General features: G+C 41.4%; 1 protein-coding gene across 1 annotated transcript in view; it reads left to right on the top strand.

The window, feature by feature from the left end:
* Positions 1-18,381, top strand: part of LOC125277608 — an 89,335-nt gene extending 70,954 nt beyond the window's left edge. The window contains exons 2-5 of the mRNA XM_048206093.1: positions 14,564-14,802; positions 14,910-15,031; positions 15,134-15,219; positions 18,317-18,381. Of these exons, the coding sequence (XP_048062050.1) occupies positions 14,564-14,802; positions 14,910-15,031; positions 15,134-15,219; positions 18,317-18,381 (512 nt within the window). The remainder of the gene's footprint in view (positions 1-14,563; positions 14,803-14,909; positions 15,032-15,133; positions 15,220-18,316) is intronic.
* The last annotated feature ends 3,261 nt before the right edge of the window (positions 18,382-21,642 follow it).

The raw sequence follows: 21,642 nt of genomic DNA, 5'->3' as shown, positions 1-21,642 counted from the left end.
ACCTCCAGATTTTTGCCAATAATCACCACCTGATGTCACACTGGGCTCAATAATGGATAGCATCTGTTGCTAACTAAAATGAATTTGTGGTTGAGTTGTGAGGTTGGGTGGTATCTTTCTGCTCTCGGGATTTAAAACCTGTTGCTCAGCCTTGCAGCTGCCCACACTAACTCCTCTTCTGTGCTCATGTGTTCAATTGGAAAAGGTCACTAAATCAAGGCAAAAGTGTGGATCTGTGTGTTGTTTTGTGGAAGAGAACAGGTTGTCTGTTTCAGGGGCCCCAATGATGGCTGTAATCCCAGAGTTTTATTCAGCATCAGTGCAAAAGAGCCTTTATTGGAATGCTGTTCGTTAGAGTGCAACCATTGAGTTTTGTTCTCTCTCCTGGAATGACAGAGATCAGAAAGAGAAGGAGAGAGAGAGAGATGACTGAAAGATGGACAGAAGGCTAGTGAGAAAAAACGAGGGGAAAACAGCCTTTCAGGGATCCCTGCAACAAAAGACAAAGTGGAGGGAGGGAGACAGAAAGAAAGAGAGCAAAATCATGAAAAGACCAGAGAGAGGGCAACGTCTGCCAGGCGCTGTGGAATTCATGCTGGATTTGTCCTTGTTTATGGAACAGTTAGCTGTCAATGGAAAGATGGAGTAGAGGCTGACTGTTGGGTGGCAGATTGCATATACCTCTATTGGAGTCCAAAGAAATCAGCCCTCCCTCTCAGCCCCTCTGTTTCAGAGGCGCCCAGTGAGGGCAGCCCCCCTTTACTGTAATGCACTGGCTCCTGGCATTGTGAGCCTCTCAATGTGCCCAGCGAGAGCAAGCACAAGAAGAATCCCTTTTCCCTCTCTGGGTCCTCTTTTAGTGAAAAGCCTCAAGAGCTCTTTCCAGGGTGCTTTCCCTTTGAGGCCTGTCCCAGGCATTTCAGAAAGACATGAGATGTGACACTCTGAAATTCCACTGCCCATCTTTTTGGGGGAAATGAATGTCTTCATCTGCAAAGAGACATTTGCATTTTAGATCTAGCCATGGGGGTAAAATTTTTCAGTTTTCCGAGGCTGGCAGGGTGCTGAATTGGTAATTCTGGAGCATGTGGGTTTTATTCAAAGGACGCACAGCATATAAATGATTTGGTACTGAGCATACAGGGTTATGGGGGGTTGTGATGGAGCTCCAGGTAGGGCTCTTGGAGATTAGAGTTAATCTGAGCTGTTTAAAAGGCCTGTCACTCATCAGATCTCCTGTGAGCTGCCCGCAGAGCCAAGGCCCACACCCCACCTTCTGCCCGTCAAAGTCATTTTGTTGTCAAATTAAAAATGAATTGTTGGTTTTCCAGTATTGCGTGTAAAAGAAAGAGCGAGGGAAGATTTGGAGTGCTGTCCAGTTGAGGTAGGATGAGTATCTGAAAACTTTTTCTCACACTCTTGGAATTGCACTCTTTCCTCTGTTTACATGAACACACATATGCCTACTGAAAAGGTCTATGCCATGGGATGATTCTTTCTTTGTCAACAAGCATTAGAAGAAATTGACCAGCTTCACCAGCAACATCATCACCAAAACCAGCACTAACCAGCCTAGGACCTGCCTGTTCAACAAGGACAACTACTCTTCACAAACACAGAAACCACCTCTTTCACACCATAGTGAGTGCACTCTCACAGTCTGAGAGCTATCAAACTTGCAAAGTCACTATGCCTGGGAACAGAACTGGAGGAAAACATGGAAGACAACTTCCAAAAACAGCCAGTGTCTGAAGGAAACACAAAAGCTACTCTCTTCTCTGATTTCAAGGGTTTGCATGTAAAATCCAGTTTGAACAGGAACCTGCACTTCCTGCTGTCCACTAGCCTCCTCAACCTTCTCCAGCTTATCCAGAAAGAAGGTCAGGGGGGTTGATTTGGACAGCCAATGCCTGTGGTTCCTCCTATTGTCCTTCAAAGGGCAGCACAGGAAAGAGCAGACACAAAAATAAAAGTGGACAACCTCTCTCAGGACTGCTTAAAATCTTCTTGGAGACAGTGTAAAAACTCCCATTTGGAGTCATGGCGGGAAACCAGAGTAAAGTTGATGTTTGGACAAGTTTCAAACAACAACTTGAGCCAAAACTGATAATACAAGCATAACAAAAGCAAAGATTAACAAGTATTAAAGGCTAAATAAAACAAATGAGTTTTAAGAAAAGATTTAAAAACTGATAAGGAAGGAGCTGCTCTAAGATGGACAGGCAAGCTATTCCACAATCTCGGCCCCACCACCGAAACATTAATGACATAAGCAGCTGGACTGGCATGAAATGGAATGGTTACGCAATGAGAACCATTAGGCCCGATGGTGGAAAAGTGGCTATAGAGAGTGACGCATTTATACTGCTGTCCCTTTAAGACCTGACGCACATACCCAAAATACTGTTATACGTGTTTTCCTAAACAGTTTACGACTGTGTTTACGTTAATACTCACCAAGATGGTCATCGTGACATTATTTTTGTGTGTATTTGACCATTAACAAGCCGCGAAAAAGATTTTGGCACTCATGAGCTGTATGTCAAAGATGGCTGTATCATGTGTGTGCACTTCGGATTTGAGCTCGAAATCTGTGGGAATGAGTAGAAATTCAGACCCGGCCACACCAACACTATTTAACCAGAGTGAATGAGACAACTGAATGAGAGGAGGTGGGTGTGTGTCAACTCGCTTTCAGAGAGGAGAGCAAGGAAGCGCAGCTGGTGTCGCTGTATCGATACTGCAGAAAGGATTATTGGAATCGTTTCAGATATTTCAGTATCGATACATATTGAAATATTGATATTTTTGATTACACTATTTCCTAGACATTTATCAGAATGTAAAATATATAGATCACACTTCACAAATTCACTTAAACTTCCAGGGCTGGACTGGGGCCCATTTTCAGTCTGGGTTTTTAATGCCCAAGACCAGCCCCAGGAATAAGGGGTTGGTTGTAACATTTTTAATGAACTGTTACAACTATCCCAACCCCAAACAGCTATAACATAGCTAACTGTTTTAGCATGTTGGTTTGAAGTTACCATTAACGCAAGCATCAAATTAAACTAGGGAAATGGGTACTTTAGGTTATGTACGTCAAATAATTGTATCCACAATACAATAATTGCTAGGCTAAATAAATAAAATAAATTAATTAAAATAAATTACTTTCTTTCATGAAAATACTTTCAGTCACATGCCACTTCTCCTGTGAGCTCAAAAAGGTGATGGGAGTACATGATATTAATGACATCACCACAGCTCTTTTCTCACTTGTCAAACCGACAGTGTTATAACTGTCCCCGTGTAACAACACTCCCTGGTCTTCCCTATGGCTATGTATTAGGGGTGTTGGGAAGAAAGTTGATTCAAATATGAATCGCAATTCTAACTTCTATCGATTTGAATTGATTCACAGATTTCCAAAATTGATTTTCTAAAGGTTTGTTAATAACATGATTGTTGAAACAGAAGGTGGCAATCAACTGCATTGCAGCACCCAGACAGTTTAGAGTGTGCACAGTCTTGCAATGGGGGAAGCAAAGAGTGGTGGGTGATGTGTTTTGTAGGCCAAAAACCAGAAACGTGTTTGAATATTAGCACTTCTGGTTCCATTGCCCTGAAGTCAATGGGTTTTTTGAAAATGAGGTTTTGGATAATGCTTTAAAAATAAGTTCTGTAGCAAACACAAGCTCAAGATATTTTCACATTTTATTCTACGATATAAAATACATCAGTAATATCCTCTTGTGATTTTTAAAAGCTTTTACTTGTCTTGTAAATGGCGGTTGTTAACAAAAGGCTAAATAGGGTTACAGGACTACTTGTCTGGGACATTAAACGTCATCAGCCAAACAGGTAAACTAATCTACTCACTAGTCCTCTTTCACAGCCTTGTTATGTTTATAATCAGGCTCTTGCAAACTATTATAACTCAATCTTTCAGGGAAAATGTTTTTAAACAAAGGCCAAAAGAATTGTCAGAAACTTTGTGTTGGTGACAATGAACTCATGCGAGCATGCTGTAGTTTGTTTATGTAAGAATTTCTGCAATTATCTAAAAGCCACTGGAAAATCCTTTTGGGGTTTTGTTGAGAGAACCAAGGTGATGCCGTGGCCTACAAAAATACGTCATCCCTTCACCACTCTACTATGAGTGAAGCTTACTTTAGGGGGGCCAAGATGACGACTAAGTGAACGGTCACGTTTCTAAGCATCTAAGTAGTTTTGAGGAGATTAAAGTTAACAAGCTGAAATTTTAGTTTGTAAAGCTCAGGATGTGATAATTTACCTTCTTTTTTGCAATACTTGACTTCTGACATAATGGGAAAAAAAGGAAAATTCAGTCCCTTCAAAAAAGCACCATAGTAGCTGGACACATTGTGGAAGAGAGTTGCATGGAGTTGGCTGACTTGGAGAATATTAATCTTGAAATAGAAACATGCCAATGAAGACGTTTTTACAAGGCCTGTCTTCTGTACTCCTTCCAAGAATTTAGCAAGATCAAAAAGGAAGGATGAAGTTTCATTATCTACACTCTTTGACGTAATCCAGAAGCTAAAAAATGGATGAAACACACGATAAGGTGATCGTCATCGATAAAACAGTTACTTTTTTAAGGAAAATGTCTGATATCATGCAATGATATTCACTTAGATGGAATCTCAAGCAACAAGGGGTCCCAGAGTGCGATGGAGAAGATGCGAGATGTGTGACAATTGCACTTTTGCCTAACTTACAGGGTCTATAGTAGCTTTAACTACATCTTTGTTGACTTATTTTTACAGTGGTAAGCATTAAAAACCTTTTTGTGTGTTCCTGTTATTGTTCTGGTTTGTACTATTATCCAAGTTTTCTTTTTCTCCTGTTGTGGTTATTCTTGTTAATAAATGTGATAATGCTACCTTTATAGTATGTATATATAGTCACAATTTAAGCTGGCCTTAATATCGTTCAAAAGAAAGATTCGAATCTCACAATTACCAAATTCGTATAACCTTCCATTTCTTTAGCACTAGATAATCATACCTCCAAAAATAAAAAATATTTTGGCAAACAAAAAAAGTGATGGGGGTCTTGAAGTTCAGAATTTTGGTGATACTAACAACACATTTAAAATTGGTTGAAAAGATTTGCTTGGAACAGATTCTGTCGTATTTTATCCCTAATAATATATTTAATAGGGTAGGTGGCCCTCTTTTTTGATGAAATGTAATTACTTCACTGGTAAAATTGGCTTGATTTTTTTGAATTTATCAATAATGAATCAATATTTTGAATTTATCAATATCCTGTCCTGTTTAAAGAATTTAATTCTGTGATAAATGCTTTTTTTTTTTTTTTTTTTTTTTTTGATGAAAGCCTCCTTTACCCATGAGTCATGTTTAATTATGTCTGGCGGTGTTTTGCAATAATAAATGTATATGTCAACCCTAGGAAATTCAATTACTCCAAGAGGGAATTTTTTTGGGCTCTTCCTCACCATCATGAAATGTAATTTTTACAAATCTGTATTGAGCTCATATGTAGTTTGAAATCCTGTTCAAATCTCATTTCTGGAAATCTGTTTTCGGATTTTGCATGGTTTTATGTCACTTTCTCACACCACATAAAACATAAACATGTCAGATGTTGTTATAGCAAACATGCTCAAAGTCGCTGCAAAAACTTGTTGCAAAGTTCCGGTCGAGCAGAAAATTACAATATATTGGAGACATGTTGAATCATGAGACTGGTGGATACAACAGCACGGGGAAAAAAGCAGCACATACCAGCCTCCTACATTTCTGCTGCTGCCTCAGAAGATGCAGTAGTTCAGCGTAGCAGCTACATATTGTCATGATGTAAGACATCTGTATTGCAAACCCCTCCATGTTACTGTTGTTGTTTTTGTTTGCCGTATGCCTACTAACACAACATCATTGCCATAGAAACCAATGCAGATATTCCGGAAAATTAAAGAGCGCCAGGGGACACACAAATCAGATCTGAACAGTTAATAATTTAGATCAGATTTCAGCCGGATACACAAACAATAGGATTTGGACTGATAGTGTGAACATAGCCTTAGCTGCCAATCAGCTCCATTTATCTCATTTTAAATCTATTTACGGATTATTTTTCTTATTACCTAAATCACCCTGCAGATTATATCTTGTCCAACAAATGACTCATAAAAGGAGATTCTCTGAAACTTGAGTTAAACATACATATTTTGGAATGTTACTTTGCAGCACGTTGTGAGTTTAATAACAAGTTTAATAAGTCTCCATTCCAGGTCAAACATTGATGTAAATGGATTAGAATAATCATTTCATCAATTTATCTTGTGAACTAAATAGTCTAAAACCCTGACAAAACTAAGAAATCTTTAATTTACTCTGTACATTTCTTTACCTCTCAAACCATCTCCTTATCACTATGTGACATTCTCTTAAGTCTGGGGTTGGTAATCAATCAACCCCACCCCTCTGTGGACGTCAAACATGACACAGGCATTTTAGGGCAGACTACAGGTCAGTTTCTCCTTCCTGGTGAGTTTTAGAGAAGTGTAGTTTGGCTCTGATCAGACTGCAGGTCATATCTGCTGCAGTGTGCAAACCTGTTTGAAGCTGCTTGTTCTCTGGTTCTCTCTTACATAACCCTTAAGAGAAGGCCAAGCATCAATCAAAGGGGGATATGAGAAAAGATTAAAAAGGGGGGGGGGGGGGGGGGGTAGAGATGAGGGAAGGTACTTGTCACAGGTAATTAACCATTTTGTTAAATTTGATAGGAATGTTTTGGCAGTTGAAACGTCTCAGGTTACAGATGTAACCCTGGTTCCCTGAGTAGGGAACGAGACGCTGCATATAACGCATTGGGAACCTTCTGCGTGATAACGTCATTGAAGCACTCATGTATCTAACCAATCGCGTAGCGAGACGTCAGAGGCAGGTGACGTCACGGACCAGGAAACTATAAAGCATACCAGGATGCAGAGATCGCTAACTTCTGGAACAAGTCTGAAGCAAGCACTCACAAGTATGCAGGGGGTACGGCAGGAGATGCAGCATCTCGTTCCCTACTAAGGGAACCAGGGTTACATCTGTAACCTGGGACGTTCCCTTTCGTGGGAACTGTCAACACTGCATATAACGCATTGGGAACGCAATCCCAACTGTGCCGTAGCTTCAAGTACTTGTCAGATGTTATCTTGACAGGACAGAGGACCCTGGAGTGGAGCCAACATCGAGGTTATAAAACCTGATAAATGTGTGCTGGCATGACCATCCAGCTGCATCACATATATCATTAATAGATACTCCCGACATCAAAGCTTTTGATGCCGCCATACCCCTCGTAGAATGGGCACGAACATTCAGTGGAGAAGGCTGTCCGGCCGCTTCATACGCAAATGAGATGGCCTCGACCACCCACTTGTTCATCCTCTGCTTAGATGCTGGGCCCCCTTTTTTAGGGGACCCATAACAGACAAATAGCTGATCTGATTTACGCCACAGGGCAGCTCTGTGGACGTAAACATCCAAAGCCCTTACTGGGCAGAGCAGATTCAGTTTTTCCTGATCCGACGTCTCAAAGGGAGGAGGATAGAAGGCCTGGAGCACAATGGGACCTGGAACATTGGTGGGGACCTTTGGTACATAACCAGGTCTAGGATACAGGAATGCCTTCACCATTCCTGGGGCAAATTCAAGATATGAAGGAGCAACGGAAAGTGCTTGTAAATCTCCTATCCTCTTCAAAGAAGTGATAGCTAATAATATAATGGTTTTTAGAGTGAGGAACCTCTCAGGAACCTCCTCTAGTGGTTAGAAGGGAGCCTCGGCTAACCCTTGCAAAACCACGGCCAAGTCCCAGGCCGGAACCCTTGTGCGCACTGGAGGCCTCAACCTCAGTGTACCACGGAGGAAGCGTGTAACGAGGGGGTCTCGTCCTACCGAGGAATCCCCCTCAAGAGGAGCATGATAGGCTGAAATAGCCGCAACATAAACCTTCAAAGTTGAAGGAGATAGGCCCTCCGAGAACTTTTCTTGGATGAATCTCAGCACGAAGCTAATAGGAGAGTGGACAGGGTCCATATTATTTTGTCTACACCAAGTAGAAAATAAATTCCATTTATAGGAATACAGCTTCCTCGTGGAGGGAGCTCTGGAGTTAAGGATGGTCTCCACAACCTCAGTTGGGAGACCAGCATCTATGAACCTGGCCCCCTCAGAGGCCAGGCCCATAGCTTCCACAGTTCTGGGCGAGGATGTATTATCGTGTATTATCATATAAATTTTTCCATATGAAATCCACCACTTCTGGGTGGAGTCTCCACTCCCCGGGCCTCGGCCCCTGCCTCGACAGGGCGTCTGCTCCCACGTTTTGATACCCCGGGATGTAAGCTGCCCTCAGCAAGAGCAGCTTCCCTAAGGACCATAGGAGGATCCGATGGGCCAAGTAATAAAGTTGGCGAGACCGCAGACCCCCCTGATGGTTTATGTATGAGACCACCAACATGTTGTCCGTGCGGACCAACACATGGTGGCCTCTCAGGTCTGGGAGGAAGTGTTTCAATGCTAGAAACACCGCCATCATCTCCAGCCAATTTATGTGCCAGGAGAGCTGATGGTCCTCCCATAAACCCTGAGCTGAGCGACCACTCATGATTGCCCCCCAGCCCGTGAGGGAAGCATCTGTCGTAAGTCCCTGGGACAGGAACCAGGGACTTTTCCACATGGCCAGAGCACGAAGGCATTGCCGTGTGACTTTGATCATGCGAAAAGGATTTCCCCTCGGAGAAAACCCCCTGGTCCTGAGCCACCACTGTAAGGGTCTCATGTGCAGAAGGCCAAAAGGTATGACGTTGGACGCAGCTGCCATCAGACCCAACAGTTTCTCGAACTGTTTTGCAGTGAGTGACTGGCGTAACTTCACCCCTTTCACGGCTGCGAGAATGGAACTCACACGAGCAGGAGACAAATGTGCCTGCATCGTGGTGGAGTCCCAGACTACACCTAGATAACTGGTAGTCTGAGCCGGAACTAGCACACTCTTTTTGGCATTGAGCCTCAGCCCAAGCCTTTTCATGTGGGACAGAACAGCATCTCGATGCTGAACTGCTAGTTGCTCTGATTGAGCTAGAATCAACCAATCGTCGATGTAATTCAGTACGCGGATGCCCTGGAGTCTCAATGGAGCTAGCGCTGCATCTACGCACTTCGTGAATGTGCAGGGTGATAATGATAGGCCGAACGGAAGACCCTGTATTGGTAAGCTTCGAAAGCAAACCTGAGGAATTTCCTGTGAAAAGGATGAATGGACACATGAAAGTACGCATCTTTCAGGTCTATCGCCACAAACCAGTCCTCGGACCTGATCTGTGGGATAATCTGTTTGAGTGTAAACATCTTGAATTTGAGCTTCTGTATTGAGCGAATTAGCACACGTAAATCTATGATAGGACGTAGTCCCCCATCCTTCTTTGGAACAATGAAGTAACGGCTGTAAAAGCCTGACAGCTTGCTGGGAGGAAGAACCCTTTCTATAGCTTCTTTTCGCAAGAGTGTCATAACCTCTTGTTCCATAACCAGAGACTGCTCGGGGGTCACCACTGTAGGAAGGACCCTGTTGAATCTGGGCGGGCGAGACCCGAAATTAATTCTGTAACCCTTTTCTATGATGAGCAGCACCCATTTCGATATATTCAGCAGAAGTTTCCATTCTGCCATAAAATCTACTAAGGGAACCAGTCTCTCGAGACTGGCCTCTGGTGTTTTTTGAGCACTTGATTCGATGCTCTGAAGCGGCACACTGGCAGAAGACAATCGAATCAAGTGATGACCGGCCCTCCTCGGAGGGTCGGTGGAGACCGCTGCACCCTGACGCACACTGGGTGGCAGGGTTAACATAACGGTCCCCTGAGGGCGCCGAAGGGGAGCAGGTGTCAGATGTATTTTCACCCGGCTCCCTTCGGGGGGGGCCGCCCTCACTGGTCCTGACCCACAGATGTCAGGACCGCTTTGAAGCCTTCCTCGCGATAATGACGGCCCGCAGCTCCGTCTTACCCTTGGAAGGCTTCTGCTGTGGACCGGCCCGATCCCCAGGTTTTCTGCGGGGGAGCGCGGGCGGCCACACTAATTTTCTGCTGCGCTCTGTGGTGCGCTGAGGAGCTCATGGACAGCCGAGGCTGCTCGCGCTCAGCAACCTCGGGGGGAATCTTAGATCGGCGGGGGAGGAACCTCTGGAACGCCGCAGATTGTTTCTTAGCCTCCTGGAACCTCTCGACGACTGATGTTACAGCGTCGCCGAAGAGGCCCGCAGGAGAGAGCGGCGCGTCCATAAGGGCAGCCTTGTCACGCTCCCTTATGTCCGAGAGGTTCAGCCACAAGTGCCTCTCCGTAGCTACCAAGGCTGCCATAGACTGGCCCACCTCTTTAGCCGTCTCTTTGGTGGCACGGAGAGCCAGGTCAGTTGCCATCCTGAGTTCCTGGATGCACTCAAATGTGGCCTCCCCACTCTCATTGATCTCCCCCAGCAAGTCAGCTTGATATGCTTGAAGCAGCAACATGGTATGTAGACATGCCGCCGCCTGACCTGCTGCCGCATAAGCTTTGCCCACCAAGCTGGATGTAGTTTTAAGGGGCTTGGTGGGCAACGTCGGGGTTTTAAGGGACGATGCCGACTCAGGCGAGAGATAGCTCGCGAGCGTCTCTTCTACCTGGGGCATCACCCCATAACCATGCTGTTTCAGCCCCACGATGTTACTGTAGGCCGAAGTCTGGGGGCTGAACACTCTGTACTGCACTGGCCTTTTCCACGATCTCGACACCTCGGTGTGGAGATCGGGGAAGAAAGGCAAACCCCGACACTGGGGTAGTGACCGAGCGGGGAGAAAGCGCTCATCCAGCTTGCTCTTTGGTTTTGTCTCTGCCCGCTCTGCTGGCCAATTTATTTTTAACTTGGCGACAGCCCTGGTCACTACCTCCAGGAGCTCCTCATACGCTGGGGAAGAGGATGGCGGGTCCTCCTCCCCAGTCTCGACGCTCACCACATCAACCTCCTCGGAGGAAGAGAGGTGAAGCGCCGGTGCCTCTCTCCGGGGGGAAGAAACAGCTACGCGTGTTTCCACCGCCAGAGAAGAGACACTGGGGCTGGCAGGTGAGGGGCGAGATAAGGCTGGGCCCGTCTCAACCCCCTCTGCCAGCTCCATTTGCGAACCCCACAGATGAAGTCGACGCTGTGCCTCAGCAACAGCAGGACCCGACCCGCGGGGAACGCCAACCAGAGCACCCTCTTTATTATTAAAGAGTGCCCGGCGTGATCTTAAAACTCTGAGGGTGAGCTTTTCGCAATGGACACAGACAGCCCCCTCGAGAGCTGCCTGTGCATGCTCAACCCCCAGGCAAACGACACACATTTCATGTGTATCCCCGTCTGGTATAAACCTTGTGCAGGGATGAACACACTTGGTGAATTGCTTGCTTTCCGCTATTTTGTATCTTATATATATATATATATATATATATATATATATATATATATATATATATATATATATATATATATATATATATATATATATATGTGTGTGGTGCAAACTGAAACGCTTGTCCTCAGACGAAGAGATCTTGTCTTTCTAATGAAATGGAGGGAGACAAACAACACCAAATAAGACACACAAGATAACATAGAGCGCTTGCTGAAGACAACAGAAGCTAGCGATCTCTGCATCCGGGTATGCTTTATAGCTTCCTGGTCCGTGACGTCACCCGCCTCTGACGTCTCGCTACGCGATTGGTTAGATTCATGAGTGCTTCAATGACGTTATCACGCAGAAGGTTCCCAATGTGTTATACGCAGCGTCGACAGTTCCCACGAAAGGGAATCTGGTTTAGTAAAGGGCTAAGTGGCAGGCAAAGACTAAGTAAGAGCCCTTCCTTGTTGACTTACAGTCAGTGCATTAGGCTAAATCTCTCTGAGGAAATACTAAAAACCTTGTTTCATTGTTATCTCTAAAGATATGCGAGGAAACAAATCTATTTTAAAAGTGAAGTACAATTTCTGCATCAACAAATGGAATTACAAAAATAATGCCAGTTTCCAAATACTCCGCTTTTTTCATTGGATGGAAAAATAGATTGGCCTGTGCCCAGACTCACAGACAATATTGGTGCTATTTTTTCATATACTACAGAACCACAGTTAAAAAAGCTAAAAAAAATTATTGGTCTTTGCTATGATTTCAGTATGACTGAAGCATTTAGATGACATTTTATGATTTTTGAATATGGTGACTCACAGATTGTAGCACTATTTGGACTTTAATTGACCTTGCCATTGTGCAATTGATCTATATGACAGAAGTGCAACATATATTTCATATTTCAAATATTCAGTTACGCACTGTGTTATGTACTTGGACAGAAAAATGAAGACTGTAGCTCGACTACGCACAAAAACTAGCATGATTATGACTGCAATGTAAACATACTGATGTTTTTACACGTTTCAAGCGAATCAGCTCATGAATAGCTTACCTGTCTTTGCATATTAAGCTTGGATAAGAGAACATATTTTAACAATAAAAAAATTACACAAATGACCTTTTACTAAAAACAGGAATTAGCCTGAAAATGAGCAAATATCTATTTTCTAAGTGTTTTTTCAAAGTTGTTGAAAAGTAGAGCTGCTTTTATGGATCTTAGGTATTAGAATATTTAATTTAGAACACATTCCACATTTGGAAGGCTAGATATGTGTAGCACACACTCAGTCACCTGTACTGCAGTGACATCACTGTTCATAGGTGTGCAACATAGCTGTCAGCTATGACAGAATCATTACTTAAAGGCAACAAAAGAAGCCTGTGTGTTATGTAAAGTGTGACTACCGGCTGATTAGATCAAGCCCAGGAGGAAAGAAAGAGAGAAAGAGAGTTGTCTGGTCAACTCAGTCACTTGCATGAGGCAACTTTAGGCGGTTAATGATTACTGAGGAAATTTGGTAGCTTACTGCTGCACCTGCTTATGTCATCAACAGCATAAGCAGAAGCAGGTTTTCATACAGCTCCAAATGTCCACTATTGTCCCCATTGGCATAGAACACTGAGTAGGAACAATGAGCCATGTGTTTATGTTTGTGCCTTGTACTGTACACTTTCAGGAATGAGAACACTTCACAGTATTCAAGAGACAGTGATGTATTGGAATTAACTTCTAATCCATCAAAGTCACCACAATAGTCCAGAAAGCTTTTCTGGAGATATCTGTTCTATGACCGGAGGTAACGAGAGCTCTTGGATGCTGAGTTTCAGCATATGACTAATGTATTGACCATCCCATTAGTCAGAAAGAGAGCATTAATCAAGACAGGGCTGAGATTCGGAAAGCCTGCAGGAATCTGAAGGTAGCTCTCTACATGAGTGCACTGGCCTACACTCTGAATGGCACAGAGTGCTTAGACGCTCATAACTTCTGCCAGAGCAAACAAACCTTGAATCAACAGAAACTACTTACTGTCTTCTCTCCGCTAGGGAGGAACTGACTTACTTCACATAATAAGGAAGCTCAGAGTGCAGGCCATGATATAATATCGGTACTCCAGGGCCAGGGTTGCTCTATGTGAGGGGATTAGTTCAAGCTGTACTTCAAATGTTAAGTTTCAAAAAGTATGTCAGAAGAGAAAGTGAATAGAGATGTAGCATTCTTTCCATAACTCACCCATTATTCAAAAATGTATTTGGTTCACAGTATTTGTTGGCCAGTGTCTCTGGTGATTGCAAAAATGTGATGAGTTGGGCAGAACCATGGCGACAAAGAAGACAGGAGACTGGGTGGAACCAGCAGCAATGAAGGAGACAGGAGACTGTGCAGAACCAGTGGCAATTAAGGAGATAGAAGACTGGTCATGAAGACTGGGCTGAGCTCTGGCTTTGTGTCTGGCGCATAGTCCGGCGCATAGTCCATATACTGTGGCAAGGTACAGTTGGTTGCTCCCACTGACAACAGGTGAATCACAAATTCACCTGTTTGTCAAAGTTTGTTGCTGCCGCACTGTTTGAGTTAGAGCTCCATCGAGTTGTTTCCTAATTGCTTGTTTTTTCTCTTAAAATCAAATTTATAACCTATCATTCTCTCCTTTTACAGCAGGTGAACACATCCCGACATTATTTTATATAAAAAAACACTCAGATTGCCTTGATATCGCTATAGTTTTATCCAACTTCCCGAAAATTCGCTACTAGCTTTAGCCCGTTAGCAATAGCGGCGTGGTCACACTAGCGTTTGTACTCTTCTCACTCACGATACTACTGTTCATCTATTCTAATGGCAAGTGTATTGGATGTGTCTCTACCTTTGAGTGCAGATGAGGACATGTTCGAGCTACATGCGGTGCAGCTGGAGCTGGAGGCCATTGAGAAGCAGATCCAAGACCTACTGGTGAAGCAGGCCGAGCTACGGGAGCAGTAAACAGCGCTGGAAACATCCTGTGCTGACGCTCACCAATCCTCGGTAAGTTTGCAGCGCGATATTAATACTCATGCTTCCTCTACGCCGTGTGTTTTTCTGCACAGGGCCTGAGCACCCAGAATGCGTTCATCGTTCACTCCGGCGCCGTCACACCAGGGACCTTGGGTTCTTCAGCTGCGGAAGGCACGAGCCAGGCCTCGGACCAGGACCTCTCCCCCTCCGCTGCCCCCGGTCTTTGAAGTCTCGACGAGGAACAGCTTCTCCCATCTTTGCAAGGCGGAATGCGACGCCGTGGTCATCAGAGACTCTATCGTCCGTCACGTCCACCCTACCACAACCAAAGGTAAGTGGCACAGTCACTGTTTTCCTGGTGCTCGTGTTCTCGATGTCGCTGCGCAGGTACCCACGATCCTGAATGGTGACGAGAGCATCGGAGCTGTTGTTCTGCAGGCGGGGGTGAATGACACCAGGCTGCGGCAGACGGAGGTGATAGAGACGGTACGAGCCACATCACCCACGACGAGGATCATCGTGTCCGGATTGCTTCCGACATACCGACGTGGACATAAAAGGTTCAGTAGATTATTTGCTTTAAATGAATGGTTAATGTCTTGGTGTAATGAACAGAAGCTGCTCTTTATAAATAATTGGAATCTTTTCTGGGAGCGACCTAGGCTCTTCCGTGCTGATGGCCTGCACCCCAGCAGAATCAGAGCTGATCTTCTGTCGTATATCCAAGATGCTTCGCACCATATGACTAGTAAGTCAAACCTCAAATCACAGTGTGTGTTCTGCCCACTTAATTGATAGAAATGTAAGTGTAGTACAGTCTATAGAAACTGTGTCTATTCCCCGAATAGTGAGGTTTAACAATAAAAATGAAAAAAAGGATCTAGAAAAAATCTGATTGTGATCAAACCAGAAATTCGCAAAATTACTGAACAAAAACAATTTCTAAAGTCAGGGCTACTAAACATTAGATTGCTAACACCTAAGGCGGTTATTATAAATGAAATGATCACAGATAATAGTCTTGATGTAATTTACCTTATTGAAACATGGCTTAAGCTAAATGATTATTTAGGTCTTAATGAGTCTTGTCCAACTGGCTACTGTTATAAAAACTGCCGTCTGATTGGCCGTGGCGGTGATGTTGCAACAATCTATAGAGATATTCTTAACGTTACTCAGAAAACAAACTACAGGTTTAATTCATTTGAATTTAATCACTTGAATCACTAAATGTTACACTCTCAGATATAAGTAAAAAGTCGCTATCTCTTGCTTTGCCTACCGTTTATAGACCCCCAGGGCCTTATATTGATTTCCTAAAAGAGTATGCAGACTTTCTCTCAGACCTATTGGTCAACATTGATAAAGTGCTGATTGTCTGGGATTTTAACATTCATGTAGACAATACAAATGATGTGTTAGGGGCTGCGTTTACAGATTTACTAAACTCCTTTGGGGTCAAACAAAATGTCACTGGACCCACTCACCGTTTTAATTATACACTAGATTTAATTATATCACATGGAATCAATCCTATCGATATAGAAATTCTACCACAAAGTGATAATGTCACTGATCACTATCTTGTAACATGCGTACTGCATACTGATGATATTTGTCAAATTGCGTCGCGATATCGACTAGGTAGAACAATTCTCCTGACAACTATAGATAAATTCACAAATAACCAGCCTGATCTGTCTCAGCTGCTCATTGTACCCAAACACACAAATGAACTTGAGGAAATGACTAGCAGTATGTGCACCATTTTCTCTAGTACATTAGATACTGTTGCACCCATGTGATTAAAAAAAGGTTAGAGAGAAAAATACAGCACCATGGTACAATAGTATTACTCACGCTATCAAAAGAGAAACTCGTAATCTAGAACACAAATGGAGACAAACTCGTTTAGAGGTCTTTAGAATCGCGTGGAAAGGCAGCTCGTCCCATTATAGAAAGACTCTAAAAGCAGCCAGGGCTGAGCATCTCCGAAAACTCATAGAAAATAACCAAAACAATCCAAGGTTCTTGTTTAGTATAGTGGCTAGATTAACAAATAAACAGACATCACCAGAACAAAACATTTCATTACAGTTTAGTAGTAAAGATTTTATGAATTTCTTTCTTTCGAAAGCATCACAAGTACAATTGTAAATGTACAACCTTTGACAATGTTTTATGATTTGTCCTCAATTATCGCCCCTCGAGAACAGTTGCAGTGCTTTACTATAGGACAGGAAGAGCTAAATAAACTTTCATTCAGAAAGCTTTGCGTCAAATCCAACAACATGTTTATTAGATCCAATACCCACTAAACTACTGAAAGAATTGTTACCTGTAGCAGAAGACCCTCTTCTCAATATTATCAACTCGTCTTTATCTCTAGGTCATGTCCCAAGACCGTTCAAGCTAGCAGTTATTAAGCCCCTCATTAAGAAACCACAATTAGATCCAAATGTATTGGCAAATTACAGACCCATTTCAAATCTTCAAATCCACTTATGTCTAAAATACTAGAAAATGTGGTGTCAGTCCAATTGTGCTTCAGGCCTCATCATAGCACAGAAACTGCGCTTGTTACAATTACAAATGACTTACTTCTAGCTTCTGACCAAGGCTGTATCGCTATACTAGTGTTACTTGATCTTAGTGCTGCATTTGGCACTATAGATCATAAAATACTCCTAGATCGACTACAAAATTATACTGCTATTCAGGGACATTCATTGCGGTGGTTTAGGTCACACCAAGGTCACAATTTTGTCTATTTAAAGGGGGAAAAATCTAAGATAACGATAGTAAATTATGGAGTGCCGCAAGGGTCTGTGTTAGGCCCTCTGCTATTTTCAATATATATGCTGCCACTTGGTGATATTATAAGAAAACATGGAATTAGTCTCCACTGCTATGCCGATGATACTCAGCTTTATATATCATATCGACCAGATGAAATCACCAAATTATCCAATCTGACAGAATGTGTTAAAGAAGTAAAACATTGGATGACTAGTAATTTTCTTATATTAAATTCAGATAAGACTGAAGTATTACTTATTGGGCCAAAAACCTGTACACAGAATCTCTCAGACTACAATTTGCATTTAGAAGGATGTACTGTTACTCCATCCTCAACAGTTAAAGACCTGGATGTTATATTAGACTGTGACTTGAAAATCATATTTCATATGATACAAAAACAGCCTTCTTCCACCTCAGAAAAATTGCTAAGCTATGGAATATGTTTCTATTTCTGATGCAGAAAAGTTAGTTCATGCATTCATGACGTCTCGACTAGATTACTGTAATGCATTACTAGCTGGTTGTCCTGCTTCCTCAATAAACAAGCTACAATTAGTACAAAATGCAGCTGCTAGAGTTCTTACCAGGTCAAGAAAATATGATCATATAACGCCAATTTTATCATCTCTACACTGGTTACCTAATAAGTTCTGTATTGATTATAAAGTATTGCTACTGACCTATAAGGCTCTAAATGGTTTAGCTCCTGTGTACTTAACCGATCTTCTATCACCCTACAATCCTTCACGCTCTTTAAGATCACAGAACTCTGGACTTCTGGTTGTACCTAGGATATCTAAGTCCACTAAAAGAGGGAGAGCATTTTCACATTTGGCTCCTAAACTGTGGAATAGCCTTCCTGATAATGTTCGGGGTTCAGACTCCCCCTCGTCCAGTTTAAATCTAGATTAAAAACGCATCTCTTTAGCCAAGCATTCACATAATGCATCTCATATCAGATCAGTTGCACATGACTATCTTTGCTTAATGTTATGAACAGCAGCTACGCTAATTATTCTCCATTTGCTTTTCTGTTTTACTAGAGAGTACATCAGCTTCAGTTTGGATCCAGCCTCTTAAGAAGACCTCAGATGACCAACATCTTTAAAGAAATGGCGCCAACTCCTGCGAGGACTTCAGATGACGCAATATCTGGATCAACATGCACTTTCCCAAATTTCTATATATCCTAATTATTGTTAATATGTAATTCATTTCCAGGAGCTCATTGCTTCTACCTTCAATTAAACTGCTAACAGTGACTTTAAATTAAATTGCCTAAATTATTACATTATTAGCTAACTGTATTCTCTAAATTGTAATGTTGACATGCATTCTCTGTAAAACTACTTTGAAATGATATGTATTGTGAAAAGTGCTATACAAATAAATGTGAATTGAATTGAATCAGATAATCATCCAACCCACTGCAAAAAAAACGGTCTACAGAGCACCGTCACCCCTGAACACCAGGTGGCTGAGCTCAAGGAACTCTACAGTCTTCCAGTGGATGACCATCTTGTGAGATGGAGATGAGAAGTTCTTCGAGGAGTCATGGTTGAAAGACCTGTTGCTAGAGTCGTATTTTAACGTCTGGTGTTTTGTCACAGTTGGTTCCACATTGAAGCAAATAGAGCAGGGGTGTCCAATCCTGCTCCTGGAGTGCCACTGTCCAGCAGAGTTCAGCTCCAACCCCAAATAAACAAACATTAATCAGCTAATCAAGTTCTTGAAGCAAACTTGTTGAAGCAAGTTAGAGCTAAACTCTGCAGGAAAGAGTTTGGACACCCCTAAAACAGAGGATCTATTTACACCAGGAGTACTTTTTTTAAACTAAATAAAAATTAAAAATAAATAAATAAATAAATAAATAAATAAAAACTCTGGCACAGGAAGGTACAGGAGAACTACACAGAAGTAGCATAAACCAACTTTAACATTGAAGACACCAGACAAAGAAATGAACTGAACAGATGGTTTAAAAAGAGACTAAGCAATGAAGCTAAGCTAGAAACAGGTGAATGCAATCGGTTGCTACGGAAACAAATGAAAAGTGGAAACAGGAGAGCAAGGTAAAACAAACTAAAAGTCCATAAAACAGAACATACACCGGACAGTTGCCAAGGCAGTTCTGATTTTAAGTTTTTAAGTTTAAAGCTGCAACTGAGCAACTTTTTTTTTGGTTAAAAATGATCCAAAATCAATTTCTGAGCAAGTACATAACCAGCCAGTGTTCAAAACTATCTCCTTACCATAGCTCAATTAACAGCGGTAAGCTTGTAATAATGTAATCTAATGTGAGTGGTATTGGTAGGTTTCCACGGGAAATTTGAGCATGCTGCCTTTCGTCTTTACGTCATTACGCCACATCTGTTTACATAAAGAAAGAGTCCCATCTAGTAGGCTATATCGCATGAGGATGCTGCAGGTGGTGGATCATTTATAGCCTTTTCTCACAGCAGCTGGAATAATTAAACTTAATATTTTGATGATGGATTGTATGGTATGACAAATTAATGTTAGAGATTAGACTATACAGAAATTTAAATCTACAGGTAACGCTAATACACACTAAATACACATAGTCATGCAATGCTAATGTTGTTAACATTAATAATTTGAGAACAAAGTATAACAATAATAATAATTTGCCTGGTTTGATGTGATATGAGCTAAGCGATCATTAGATGTAATCACCATTGGTAGCACAATTTATTTTTTAATGCTTTTTTCTCAGTTGGTCAGAACAAAATATTTGTTACTTGTTCAGATTACTTTTTCCGGTGAAAATTTTTATTTTGGTCATAGCTCCAAGACTACAATCCGTGATTCCGAAGTACAGCATCCACCAATGTGGTGACAGCCACACATTCTCCTCAAAACTTTAGATTCATCCTGTGCTGATGCACATCCCACGTAAAGATGTTAATTCTGCAAATAACTGCAATTGCAGGGTTCAAATTGAGATGGCAACAAAAAGGCAAAACTAACAGACTGCAGATTTAAGTTTTTCATATAATATTTATTTTATTTTATTTTATTTTATTTTATTTTATTTTTAATAAAGAAATATATATATTAGTTTTAGTTAACAATAACAACATTGATGTGTACCAAATTTTGTGTAAATCAGATTTTATAGAAAAAAAGAGAAAAATAATTTTTTTAATTTTTTTTTTTATTTCTGAATTCTGTTTCATTGTGAGAACTCACAGATCTTGAAATTGATATTGAACATGATGACTGCTTATCAGAGGGTTAATAGTTCAATAGTGTATGGGGTGGAGCCTATATGGAGCCTTTATCAATTTGTTTTATAGATAATTTATTTTACTAAGGTTTTTTTTCCCCATAAGTGGATGGACAGCGTTTTGGGAAGGGACTTTCCCCAGAAAGGATGGATCACCTGATTTTATTGACAGATGCTCATTTTTCTCTGAAAATGGGTGAAAAAAAAAAAAACAGCAGAGAGTGTCTGAAAGAAAGAGGGTTAAATCAGAAAGCAGAAACAAGAACAACAGAGGTGGGATTAAATAATGATAACAGGAAATAGGACATGACTGACAGAGATTGCCATTAAAAGCACATTCCTCTTTTATGAATAAGTGAATCATGTTTGCTAGAGAAACAGATCACATAGAAGAGGCAGAAGGTCAAAATGATCCATTTCACACACATGATCAAACCAATGAGATGACTCTAGGCTAGTCCTTGTATGACCAACCTAGTGTAACTAAAAAGTTCAGTGAATGTTATAACAAAATGTTAATCTATGTTCAAGCAAATTATGATCCAGAGAACAACACAGTAGCTCTATTTTATATTTTACAGAGATTCCAATAGTCATAGAAATATTACAAACACAAGATTTATACAACCAAGAATAGAATAAATCATGTCAAAAGAAATTTGATCTTGTATATGATCAAACAGCTCCTATATGTTGTAAGCATGTGGACAACTAAAATGATATCATTAGTAAACGTAGGTATTCATATGTAAATTTTGGTTCTAGTACACATACATTTTTGTACATTTACATAAACACAGAAGTGTACATTATTAACACATTGACAGTATCTAAAACTTTTACATTATCTAAAACCATTTTACATATGAACTAGATGTATAAACATTTACATTTGTTTATAAGCTCATTGAATACTGAACTCATGGAAATCAATAGGCTGATTTTAATAAATTTAAACAATCAGAATAATTCAATATATTTAATGCCATCACATTTTTAACACATTTACCTAATTTATATTACAATAATTTCATTCTGTTCTGTGTCATTTCTGTTGCTGTATTCAACTTGTTTCAAAGAATTACATAACTTTACTCAAGGCTAAACTTTAAAATGTTA

The sequence above is a fragment of the Megalobrama amblycephala genome, linkage group LG10 (genome assembly GCF_018812025.1).
Source record: "Megalobrama amblycephala isolate DHTTF-2021 linkage group LG10, ASM1881202v1, whole genome shotgun sequence".
Taxonomy (NCBI): domain Eukaryota; kingdom Metazoa; phylum Chordata; class Actinopteri; order Cypriniformes; family Xenocyprididae; genus Megalobrama; species Megalobrama amblycephala.
This window is presented reverse-complemented; position numbering and strand designations above follow the sequence as displayed.